This window comes from Antechinus flavipes, chromosome 6 (genome assembly GCF_016432865.1).
Source record: "Antechinus flavipes isolate AdamAnt ecotype Samford, QLD, Australia chromosome 6, AdamAnt_v2, whole genome shotgun sequence".
NCBI classification, from domain to species: Eukaryota; Metazoa; Chordata; class Mammalia; order Dasyuromorphia; family Dasyuridae; genus Antechinus; species Antechinus flavipes.
The window spans coordinates 183596318-183609848 of NC_067403.1; the positions used below are offsets into that span (position 1 = coordinate 183596318).

The window sequence follows — 13531 nt, forward strand, 5'->3', positions numbered from 1 at the left end:
TGTCACAGCATCACTTCCCTGATGTCAAGTTCCTCTTTGAAAACCAAGGATGAACAACAACATGTATAATTTACATCACATTGCTCACTGTCTTGGGAAGGGCAAGAGAAAAATTTGGAACTCAAAAATCTTACAAAAATGAATGTTGAAAACGATCTTCACATGGAATTGAAAAAAATAAAATAGTATTAAGAAGAAAAAACCAAATAAGATAATTGTAAGGCACTTAGCATAATGCCTGGCGAATAGTAGATGCTATGTAAATGCTTCCTTCTCCCCCTTTCTTGTACTTGCTCTAAGTTTGTCCTCCAGGGAAGGTATATCACAGACCAGCTTCAGATGAGTCCTAAACTTGCGGATATCTCACCTGCTAAAGGAGTATACCATCATCTAGGCGGGATTCCCTTTCTATCAGTGTTAGCAGTGTGGACCACAGGAACATCTAGAGTCCTGTTCTATAAAACAGTATCTGTAAAGGAAATAGGGATTGAGACCTTGACAATATCACAGCCCAAAGAGCCAGCAAACCTCAAAACTCCCACTACCTCTACAGCAGGAGGCTGCCCAACATGACCCCCCATGTTCCAAAACAGGCACTCATCACATGTTGGCCTTCTGGGGGGAGTCCCAAGTCTTCCAAAGGACTCGGGGCATCCTCCCTTTGACACTCCCTCCTTGGGAAGGCGGGGGGCAGGGGGGAGGGCACAGGGCCCCAATGGCCTCCGGACATCACAGCAAACACAGCTCTGAGAGGCCCCTCAACAATCAGTGTCTCTGTCCCCCGAGTCTCAGGCCTGGATGCCAGCCAGAGTAGAACAGCACTAGACAAATGGGTCAAGTCAAGCACACTGAAAGCAAACAAGGAAACAATTTCACATTTCCTTAAGGGGCATGTGCCCGGTGGGGATTTAAGAATCTTTTAGGTGGAACAAAACAAGCATTTTACTTCCAGTGGGTAGCTGTGGGGATGGTAGATATTCACTGACCCACTTCTCTGAAGTACTGGTCATTAACTACCTTTCCTGTATTGCCCTACCACACTGTGATCAGGGACGCTGTCCAGCACTCTCTCTGGTCATCCTTCCGGGACTCCTCCTAAGCTGCTCTGTACTATGGGGGCTGGGGAGGTACAGTGCCAGGCTGGGCAATCCATGAGGCTGAGATGAAGGAACATACTATTCCTGAAGTGGAGAGGGTGCAAGTCCAGAAAGTCCAGATTAGAAAGTGGACAAAGTGGTAGAGCAATAGATGGAGGCCCATTCTCCTGACAAACCTCATTTTTCAAAGCTTCAGAGGATCGTGGCCTTGTATCTAGAAGTCTATTCTGAAATCATGGTAATGAGCTAAGGCTGAGTGAAATGAGCAGAACCAGGAGATCATTGTTCACGGCAAAAACAAGACTCCATGATGATCAATTCTGATGGATGTGACTCTCTTCGACAATGAGAGGATCCAAATCAGTTCCAATGATCTTGTGATGAAAAGAGCCATCTACACCCAAGGAGAGGATTGTGGGGACTGAGGGTGGATCACAACATAGCATTTTCACTCTTTTTGTTGTTTGCTTGCATTTTATTTTCTCATTTTTTCCTTTTTGATTTGATTTTTTTGTGCAGCAACATAATTGTATAAATATGTATGCATATATTAGATTTAACATGTTATTTTTACTATGTTTAACATATATTGGACTACTTGCCATCTAGGGGAGGGCATGAGGGAAGGGGGGGAAATCAAAATACAAGGTTTTGCAAGAATTAATGTTGAAAAATTATCCATGCGTATGTTTTGAAAATAAAAAGTTGTTTAAAAAAAAAAAATGAAATCATGGAACTGTCTGTTTCCTTGAGTGCTGTATTTAAAGCATGTTTCCGGGATCTCAAATAAAACACTTTTCCATCTCCCTGCATACTGAACTGACCTGACGGGAGGATATGGCCAGGTGACATTTTTCATGCCCACTAAAATGTGAAATGACATTTGTTTTATAATTGAAGATACTGGAAAGAAGTATAAACCTCCTTAGAAGGAAAATGGTAGAATTCTAAATAACATTTATCCCAACTCAGACTGCATTCCTAATGGAAGAGTCATTCAGAAACAAAACTTTCCATTTGGGCATCTGACACACAGGTAGAGAAAAGACAAATGCATTTGGGTTCTACTGCTAATCTATTATGGACCTTTTTTTAATCCTGGAAAACAGAAAATCTGCCAAAAATCTTGAAGGAAAAAAAGTTACTGAGTTGAGGCAGCACAATGTGGGAGGAGTGAGGAAAAGCAAGACTCTGTTGGAAGAGTCCCAGGTTTGAGTCTTACCTTCAACATCATCCGGGCCAACTTTCACTTCACACACAGGCAAAGTGAGACCCAAAGGATTGGACTCAAGTTCTCTGACTCCAAACCCAGTGCTTTTGCATTTATGCTCAGCCAAGGCAATGTACAGATTTATTGTCGTATTCCTGGAGGGAGCTGATGAGAGACGGCAGTGGGAGAGCATCACTGGTCAGCATGCCTTTTCTGTTATGGAGTCCAAGGATGAAATGCTGGGACCGGGTTCTGGACGTATCCTGCAGGACTGCAGCCCAAATTTTATCTTGCCCAATCTCTAAGTCTTTCAAAGATGGGAACCCCAGACCTGGAGCTACTTCTAGCCAAGAAGCCACAGGAGTTGTCTCAGGTTCTGAACACCTGCCAAAGAGGCAGGGGAAAGACCCAGAGGGCTGTCCTCCTTCTGGACTCAGAGAGGGGCCGGAGGACCTGGCAGACACTGACCGTCTGTTCTCAGGTCCTTGTCTCGGTTCTCTCTGATTCTGGGCCTTCTTCTCTGGATTCCCAGGGGATGGCTCTCCATTGAGTCTATCAGCATTTCTTCAGTCCAGTAAGTGGTTGAGCAGAGGGCAGCACCCCTGTGCCCACCCAGAGTGGCTCCCAATCTCCTCTCTGACAGGCTGCCACGTTCATTCCTTCTGGGGCAGCAGCGTTTGGGGGATTCCTGGTGGAACCAGCTAAATCCCAGAGGAGATATCTGGGCACTAGGGAATCCCAGCTTGCCAAGGGGAGAGAGGGCAGTTCATCTATGCTGTCCCTGCGTGCAGGTCCCTTCTTCAGCACTCAGGCGACTGACCAATCTTACAACTCTCACTAGGGAGAGGAAGGATGCCCCTGCACGGGAGCGGCAGCCTGCCTGCCTGCCTTTCCCTCCACGGTTCTGTCCTCTGGGCCGGGGAGAACAAGGGAAGTATTTTCAGAAACCACCGGCTCTAGACCAGAGAGTTCAAACTCAGCCAAAGTCCGCTCGCTGGGTGACCCCCCCCGGACCTCAGCTCCTCACATATAAAACAAAGGAGTTCAACTACACGGCACTGGAGGCCCCTGGAGACTTGCCATCTGTGATGGAGGAGAGAGGGAGAGGGAAGGAAGAAGGGGAACAAACCTTTATCGGGCCCCCACAACACGTCAGTCCCTGCAATAGGCTTTAAAAATGTTCTTTCGCTTGATGTATTTCTAACCCAAACCATAAACCAACAAGACAGCTTCGATGAAGCAGTGATGCTGGAAGATGGTGATTATGGACAACTAAGTTCCCCCTTTTCCGGGCCCAGTGGGGCCAGATCTTTGACCCGATTCTCATCCTGCAGATTCAAGGCCGTCGGCCTTCTGCTACGATGCTCTCCTGAGTTCCAGTGTCCTCACTTAGCCCACTGGCCTGGAAAGTAAAAGGCCGGGGGCCAGATTTCATGCCCGCTTCTCGCAGCACTGCTCCCTGCCTCCTTTCCTCCTGTCTGGGAGGAGCAGAGCTCTCTCTTCCTGTTGCACCCCCCCCCCCCCCCCCCCCCCCCCGAGACACTGGGTGAGGACTCCAAGAGGAGAGCCACAGGGGAAGGCTCCACAACTCATGCTGCAGCTGAGGGTAAGAGCACTTAGATAGGCACAAGCCCTTTATGTGGGCAGAGGAGGGGGCGGGCACTCCCTACAGGTGGCAGGCATTTACAATGGAAGGATGGTGGTAGCCAGGAGGAACCCGGAGATGGCAAGTCCTTTCTGTCAAAGGGAGGTTGGACATGGGGCCCTCGCCCATCACCCTTGCTGTGCAGGAAAAATTAGGAACAGACTGAGACCTTCTTAACCCGATCTAGTGGCGCTGACAGCAGGCAGGCCATCGGAGGAGGAGGAGGGAGAAGAAATAAGGACAGGAGGGAAACAGCTGGATCTCCATTCCCAAGCCTAGCCACTGAAGGAAGCGCACAGGACCAAGTGAAAGAAGTCTAGGGGGAGGGTCCCACTCAGTGGGAATAAGAAATCCCAAGTAGCAGTCTCATTATCCAAATCTGGACTTCGTGTTCCCAATGTCCTGGAACCAATGACCATATTTTGTCTAATTATGATTCAAAATAGTGTGATTTCAAATACGTGTGAGCAGTTGGTGAAATCCCTCATTTGTACCAATGGGAACCTGGCCATACTCAAAAGCCCTACAAGGAGAAAAGGGAGCATTCTGGTACAGAGCTGGAAAAGGATAAGGGATGAGAAACGGCAAGATTCAGGTTCTGATGCTTGGTCTGTCAATTAACAGCTGTGTGACTTGGGATCAGTTGCTCAATTCCCCTGAACATCAGTTTGTTCAACTGTGAAATGGGGATAACAGAGCCTGAGCACTGGCTCTTGCAAGGAGGCTGGGAAGACCAAGTCACAAAGCCCCCATAAGTCCTACGACATCAACATCAGCTTTCAGTGTGCATTACCAGAGTACCTCCTTTAGGAACAACACTACCAGAGTTACCAGCTGAGGTCTGTTAAGACCTTGTAGAGGGCCCTGGATTCGATCATCGCCTTCATGATGGTTATTACTGAGGAGGACCGAGATGCCTTCAGGGAGTCTCTGTCCCTGTTTCCCCCGTGCTAGTGAGCCACCGAATTATTCTCAGATTCTCTGTAAGACAATCTCTCTTCAGTCTAAATCAGGAATTTCCCAAACTGGAAACCAACGGTCTAACATCCTCTCCCAAATGGAAGGGCCTACTGACAATTAGCTCTGCTCCCAAGGGGTTGTGGAACAAAACAATTTTCAATGATGGCTAAATAGGGGCTAGATCTCCAAGGAAATGGACCACACTCAGAAGGGCTTATGGGCTGGCCCGGAGAATTTCATCTTGCTGGTCACTGACAAGTCAACTGCCAAGATCTCCACAGACAGCACCTGGAAATCCCTCAAACAGGTCCCTCCCTCCTCCCTCTCCCTATTCCAGAAGGTATAAAAAGACACAAGTTAATAGTTTACTTCTGCTTCATAGCCTGCTGCCGCCAAAGAATGCTCAGCCCGCTGGCCCACCTTGTGGGGCTGGGGTCCTCCATCGGGCTGCGGGCCCAGCAGGGCTCATCGGTCCTGGGCCCGTTCCTGGGGCCTGGTCCGAGACAGGCCTGGTCTTTGGCAGCCGGGGTCAGTTCCCCAACAGGACAGGGAACGCGGTTATTCACTACTCACCACAAAGAATGGGGGAGAGTGTGTGTGCGTGTGCGCGCGCGCTGCCTCACAACTTACATGGCTCCCTGGCGATGAACTGGGGGGCGGTACTGGGCAGAGGAGTGCTGGGGTTCGGGGTCCCGACGAGTTTGTTCTTTGCCATCTTCGTGTTTGCCTTGGCAAACTCTAGCCGCAGCGTCTGGGGAATTTCAGGATCGAAGCGAATGCCCTGCGGGGAGAAAGAACAAATGGGAGGTGTTTTCACCGTCTTAGAAGCCGACCTAAAGAGCAGAAAAACAACCAGCCGGCCAGAAGACGTCCCGCATGGCACGGCCTCAATGATCCGTGACCCGCGGCGGATCGGCTCGCAGGGAGCTCAGGCATCCCGAGCAGCGTCCCCCTCCGCACCCTTTCGGGAACACAGATTTTACTGTTTCTTCCAGTGTCATTTTGCTACTTTCGTGCTCAGATGAAGCTGTAAAATGAGATTTAAAAAAATAAACGAGGATGTTCTGATACTCGGGACCCTTCCCGACAAAGACTCAAACATCCCCCTAGCTGATCGCTAGCAGAAGGAGGTCAGGCTCGCTTCTCACCCTTACAGGCTGGCTGGGCTGACTCTGCAGTCCCCACTCTGGGGCTCTGAAAGCCGCCTTCATGCCCTTTAATGCCACGGGGCTGCGGGTGGCTTCTTTCCCTGGCATCTCTGAGGGCATCTCCCCCACACTCCTCACACTGGCCATTCCTAACAGGGCAGCAGAGCCTTTCCTTCCATCCAGATACCAGGCTTTTCTTAGGGGGTCCTTCCCCCATCTCTGAACAGTGAAGTTGCATTTTGTTTTGATGCTTTAAAATAGATTTCTGGGAAGACTTGTTAGAACGAAGGTGGGACGAAGGAAGCCAAAGAACGAATTATACAATGATTTCAATATTGTCAATTAAAAAAATTACTTTTTAAAAAAAGAAAAAATAATAAAATAAAACAACCTGAAAGGACTTAAGAATTAGGATCGATTTTTGTTACAAGGAATGGCTTTCTTTTGGGAGAGCTGGTAATATTGTGGAGGGGTGGGACAGTGATGGTCCCCCCAGATTGAGCTAAGAGTCAATAAAACATCAATAAAAACACAGACGAAAGAAGTGGGAAGGTCAGAAGGGAAAACAGACAAAGAAGGCAGTGTAGGGACTAATGTGTTAAGTGTGATGAACGCTAGAGAAAAAAACACTGTACTTGGCAGATGTATCAATTTACATATAATGCTTTTCCCTCTGTCCTCTACACACAGAGAAGTTAAGTTTGTTGATGACTTGTTCAAGGCCATAAGGAAAAAAATATTTATTTTAAAAAGGATTTCAAAACTTCCCCCTTACATCCAGGCAACAGATGAAAGCGTCAACACCTGAAAGCTGAGCCTATCCACATTTGAGCTGCAAAGAGCAGCGACTGTGAAGAGTTAAGACAAGAACGATGGGCAAGGGAAGGGGAAGGGGAATAAGCATTCATTCCCCTGGCCTACTATGTGCCAGACACTAGGCTAAGTGCTTTTATTCCTGTTATCTCATTTGATCCTCAAAACCCCTGAGAGGTAGGGGCTAGTTTACACTTAAGGAAACTGAAGCAGGCTGAAGTGAAGTCCACTTGCTCAGAATCACAGAGCTAATAACTACATACATTTTTAAAAGTCTGCATCTGATTTAAATAGATCTTCCTGACTCCAGTCTTAGGGTTCGATCTCTTCCACCAGCTGCCTCAAGTTACCAAGGAAAACTCATGTCTGTGAAATACAAAATCCTTAGAAAGGGGGATAGCACTCCTCAATAGTTCCATACAGATGAGGGATTTGAGGTACAAAGGTATAGTGAGTTGGCAAACATCAAAACAGTAGGATGGGCCAGAAAAGGTGGGGCTCTTCTGCCAGACTGTGCTCCATCAAAGGGGAGGTTGGGTTTCTGGCCCTGAGCTGAGAGCCTCCCAGCGTCCTGTGATTCTCCTGCAATCCCTTCTTATAAGCACAAGCTCCTTAGCCGAGAATTCCAGGCTTTCTACAATGTGTCGACAATGTATCTTGCTAGTCTTATTTGTCGATTCTTCTCTCTAAATTCCAGAGTTCAGCCAAAATGGACTTTTGACAATCCCAAGGTCTCGTCCCAGTATCTTTATTTTTGCTAATATAATTCTCTCCCTCTTTGTGCCCACCTGATAAAATCCTTCAATGCCCATCTCTAGTACAAAGAAGTTCTCCCTGATCTTTTGGGTCAAAAACAGTTTCTGTCCTTCAAGCATCTCCCAGGACTCTACTGTCCTATAATAATGTCCATGTCATAGATTATCATATTAATATTCTAGAAATATATCAATAATATAATTCCTCTATATAATTTATATATTGTATTAATTATATATAATTTATATAATTCAATCTGCTACTAAATTTATATATTATATAATCCAGCATTTGTTTCCCCCCCCAATCCATGACTCAAACTTTTATTGCCTATCACCCGACTGCTGACTGCAAGAGCCTTCTCATTAGCTATCTTGTCTTCCTTCTCTTCCCTCTTCTATCAATCCTCCAAATAGTGACCAAATTGATATTTCTAAGGCATGAATCCCACCGTACCATTCACCTGCTCCAGAAACATCAGTGGCTCCCTACTGCCTCTAGAACGCCTCTGTTTGTTATTTAAAACCCTTCAAGGTCTCGCTTCAGCTTATCTTTTCCAACTATTTTCACATTTTTCTCACTTGTCACTCCAACATTCTATTTCCTACCACATTAGGTTACATAACCTCCAACAGACTCTCTCACTCAATGCATTAACACTATACTGAGTGCTAGATAGGGTGCCAAGTGGTAAAGATACAAAGAAAAGAGGAAAAAAAAAGGTCCCTTCTCTGAAGGAGCTCACAACATGACTACAGCAAAACCACCCTTGTAAATCCCCTATCAGTGATCCTCAAACTTTTGTTCTCGATCTCTTTATCCTATTAAAAATGATTGAGGATCTGTCCAAAGAGTTTTTGTTTATGTGGTTTATAGTTATAGATATTGATCACATTAAAAATAAAAACTAATTATGAATTTGTACACTCTCTGAAAGGATTTCAGAGATTCCCAGGATGTTTTGGACCTGACTTTGAGAACCACTGCCCTAAACTGATTCATTCTTCTCCCACAGCTGCCTGCCCAAACTTTCTCCTGCTTCTGAAGCCTGCCATGGCTCCCTTTCCTTCATTCTCTCAGCTGAGAGTGCAGTCTCCCATTTTACAGAAAACATGGAGGCCATTCACTAAAAGCTCCCTCTGCTCCCCTCTTCCTCCTTTCTTATCATTCAGGTGCCTGATACCATTTCCTCCCCCTTTCCCTCTTTCACACATGAGGACATGGTCCTTCTCTTAAGTTAATCCATCCCATCCTCTATTATATCGCTCTCTCATTTATCTCCAATCTCTCCCTGGTTAGTGGTTCTTCCCTACTGCCTACACTCATGCCCAATCCTGATCCAGCCATCCCTGCTGACCATCAACCTGGACCTCCTGCTTTTCATGAAGGTTGCCCTCTACTTTCTCTCCTATCACTCTTTTCATTCTGGCTTCCAGAATCATCATTCCACTGAAAGTGCTCTCTCCAATGGCTGAATAAGTTATGGTATATGAATGTTATGGGATATTATTGTTCTATAAGAAACGATCAGCAGGATGATTTCAGAAAGGCCTGGAGAGACTTACATGAACTGATGCAAAGTGAAATGAGCAGAACCAGGAGATCATTGTACATGGCAACAGCAAGATTATATGAAGATCAATTCTGACTGGCTCTTTTCAACAATGAGATGATTAAGCCAGTTCCAATGATCTTGTGATGAAAAGAGCCATCTACACCCAGAAAGCATGGGAACTGAGTATGGATCACAACATAGCATTTTCACTTTTTGTTGTTGTTCCTTGCATTTTGTTGTCTCTCAATTTTTTTTTCCTTTTTAATCTGATTTTTCTTGTGCAGCAAGATAATTGTGGAAATATGTCTACATATGTTGGATTGAATATTTTTTTTTAACATGTTAAACATATAATTGGATTACTTGTCCTCTACAGGGGGAAAGGAGGGGAAAATTTGGAACACAAGATTTTGCAAAGGTCAATGCTGAAAAATGTTCCATGCATATGGTTTGAAAATAAAAAGCTTTAATTTAAAAAAGAAGAAGAAGAAAGAAATAAAAAAGAAAGTGCTCTCTCCAAAATTTCTTACTAATGATCTTAAGCATCCAACATAGGGGCCTTTTCTCAGTCATCATTCTCCTTGACCTCTCTGCAGCCTTTAGCCTTGTTGATCACTCCCTTGTCTTCGAGACTCTCTTCTTTTGGGTTTTTGGAATACCACTTTCTCCTGGTTCTCCTTTTACTTCCCTGAAGATCTGATGCAGGATCTTCAGCCAGGCTAAATCTTCCCTCGGCCTTCTTCTCTTCTCCCTCTATACTATCTCAGTTGTTGAGCTCATCAATTCTCACAGATGTAATGGTCATCTCTAGTAGATAATTCAGATCTTTTCAGCCCTAACTTCTCCATAGGCTTCCAACTTCAAATCTTGGAACTAGATGTCCTAAAGACATGAACAAGAACATGATCCTTTAGCCCATTTACTATCAAGGGCACCACCATCCTCTCAGGTGTTCTCAACTCCTATCTCTCAACTCCATCCCCATATTCACTCTGTTGCTAAGGCTAGTGATGACACTAACATCTCTTGAAATCGTCCCCTTCTCTCCTCTGATACTGCCCTCTTGCACACCCTCATCACCTAATACCTACACAATTTCAATAGCTGCGGGTGGGTCAACCTACCGCAAGTCTCTCTCCAGGCCCATCTATCTTTTCAGCCATCAAAGTGATTTTACTAAATCTCAGGTCATCCATGACACAGATTATGTCATCACCCCTCTTTGCCCCCTCCCCCAAAACTCTGGGGACTCTTTCTCACCTCAAGGATCAAACACACAATTCTATGTGGCATTCAAAGCCTTTCCTATGCCTCCCTCACACCCCAGGCTTCTTAAACCTCATAGTGCGGCTCCTTCACAGGGATGCTTTGATCCAGTGCCATTGGCCCCTTGACTTCTCCTGTCACAATACATGAAGATCTCCCAAGTCCTGGCATATTCTCTGGTTGTACTCCCACGCCTGGAACGCTCACCCTTGCCATCTCCTCCTCCTGGCTACCTGTACTTCCTTCAAATCCTAGTGAAAATCCCAGAAGTCTGTGCCAATCCCTCTTCACTCTAAAGCTTCTTTGTACACACTTATTTGCCCGTTGTCTCCCTGATTGATTAGAAGCTTCTCTAGGGCAAGGATCACCTTTGGCCTTTCTTTATATTTCCAATGTTTAACATAGTGCCTGGCACATAGTAAGCACTCAATAAACGCTTGCTGATTTTTAGAGATATTGAGGACAGGTATGATATCTTATATGTATTTCTCTTCCAATGCCAGCCTAGGACTCTTCCTTCTTCACTGAATTCAAGTCATCTCTCTCCTCCATTATAACAAAGTTTAAAGTTGGCTCTATTCTGAAATGGCACAGAGGGCAGCCCCACTGGGCCCTTACCCTCTGGCATGGAGCCCTAGAAACTCCCAAAAGGCTTTACACAATTTTGTCTCTAATAAGTATGGCTTACAAAGCCTTTAGTCAAGATAATGTGAGAATGTCATCATATTCTGGTCCTGTCTTTTCATCTCCTTGGCCCAGGCAGACACACTGAGTCTGTAGGAGTGGGGAGAAGGGAAAGCCCCTTGAAACCCCCTTTTTCATTCTTCCTTTCCCTTACCCAGAAACATTTCTCAATAGGAGATAAACAAAAATTCTCATCTCTTTCCAAAGGAAGTGACTTGTCTGTAAGTTTTGACCAAGGCTTAACCTGGGGATCTGTAAACTTAAAAAAATTTTTTTCTATAAGTCCATTATAATAAAATTAGCTTCCTTTGTAATTTTATTTAATGCATTTAAAAACATAATTCTGAAAAGGGGTTCCTAGACCTGAACAGAATGACTGCCCTTTAAAGGATCCATAACACAAAAACAGTTAAGAAGCTCTGGACTAGGCTTATATGGATAGAAAGGCCCTGACCTGGGCCTCTCAATGATGGGAAAACTTATACCTCCATGAGACCAGAAATGAGAAGAAATGGAGATGAGGTAGAGATAGAGACAACTGCTGGTGTCACATCCTTGGTGGGAGGTGGAGGAAGACAGACTGAGACAGGGGGGCTGACAACAAGGACAGGGGAAGAGAGAACTGAGGGAGACAGAGGGTGGCTGCTTTGTAGGCCCAAAGGCCAACAGTGGCTAATGTCTGAGCCCCAGCTATTTTATCTCAAAGAGACCCAGGCTGTGCTGCCAGAAACCTATCCAGGGAGGACTTATGAACCTTTTAAATCTGAAATAGCACTGGCTCCTATGGGGAACCTTAGGTTATTCATGTCACGACCTCCCTCCTTCCACATATGGAGGAGGAGGGCTGCTGAGCACAAAGCCTGTGCTGACATTAGGAGGGTAGACTTTACATGTCATCCATTCTAGGACTCCTAAAGATATGGGCCAATGGCCACCCAATCCCAGCTCAGAGTGTCTGATGCCTTGGTATGAGACTCAATTAATTTGACCTTGAACCAACAGTGTATAGAACCTGAAGTCCCTGTATTTTAGGACCAGTGCTCTTCTCACTAACTAAAAAGCTGCCATTTCCCCCCTACCCTTAGCATCTCTTATGTCTGTCCTTTGCTCTTAATACATACCACCTGAATTCCAGGTCTCACCTCTGATTACAGTGTGGGATGGTGGAAAAAGTCTAATACTGTAGACAGAGAACCTGGGAAAACTGAGCCAAGTTTTCCATACCCATCCCCCATTTTCCAATCCCCAGACCTCAGTTTCTTCATCCATAATACAATGACGCTGAACTAAATGACCTCCTTACATTCCATAACTCTAGAGCTAGGATGACCTCTGATCTTCTGACTAGCTTCTAGATCTATGAACCTATGACACTTTTCTAGACCCTGCCCATGTAACACTCCAGATTTCCCATAATTCCCCAGGGGTGACCATTCTTTCACACTCCTTCTTGGATTCACTCCAGTAACTCTTCAGGTCTCAAATAGTCTCCCTCCTCACCTGTTTGTCAGAATTATTTTTTTCCTACTCAATTGTCAGAGACAATTTTTGCCTCTTGTTCCATGAAGTCTTCCCTGATTCCCAACTGATCAACCAACTAGCATTTCGGAAAAGACTATTAAGTCTTTTGCATACAAATCACCAGCGATACAAACAAAAAAATAAATAAATAAATATAGCAGAAACAGCCCCTGCTCTCATTCTAAAGGAGTCCTTTTCCCTTCTCCTCCCCCATTTTCCCAGAAGCACTGGACTTGATTCTCTCTTTTATCCTGATTATATTCCAAGTTGTAACTTATTTCTCTGGAGCTTGTAAAAGGCATTGTGGGCTCATGGATAAAGTTGGCCTTGGAGCCAAGAAAACCAGGGTTCAAGGCTCACCTCTGTCCCCTACTGGTGGTGTGACCCTCAATAAATCATTCCCTGTCAGAATCCGGGCCAAACGTGGCAGAAAGAATTGCCCGGCACTGGTGGGAGGTGTTTCCTCTCAAGGGAGTTCCAGTGCCATCTCAGATCCTGACTGTTTCCTATGACTCTCTGGAGCAGCCGCCACAGACCCCCGGGAAATCGTCAGCTCTGTGAAGGCAGTTTGCCATCACTGCATCCCAGCTCCCAGTCTAGGACCTGGATTCCAGTGGGTGCTTAGCAAACATTTGAGAAGCTGCCCGGTTGCCTCTCCAGGGCCCCACCTCTCTCTCTTGCAGCCCGTTTTAGCAACCTCACCATTGTGTTCCTCATCCAGGCTCCAACATCCTTTTAAAAAAAGCTCCTTCGTTGAAATGACCTAATTTGCTTGGCAGCCTAGGCAGGGGCCAGAGGCTCAGAACCCAGTCACATTCCACTCCCATCTTCAGCAGCAAAGCCTTATTAGGCAATCAATATCCTGCCTCGGGATTA

General features: G+C 45.6%; 1 protein-coding gene across 1 annotated transcript in view; it reads right to left on the reverse strand.

Moving 5' to 3' along the window:
• The window catches only part of RBPMS (RNA binding protein, mRNA processing factor), a 172845-nt gene that overhangs the window by 44243 nt on the left and 115071 nt on the right, over nt 1-13531 (reverse strand). Inside the window, exon 5 of the mRNA XM_051965782.1 lies at nt 5543-5693. Coding sequence (XP_051821742.1) covers nt 5543-5693 — 151 coding nt within the window. The remainder of the gene's footprint in view (nt 1-5542; nt 5694-13531) is intronic.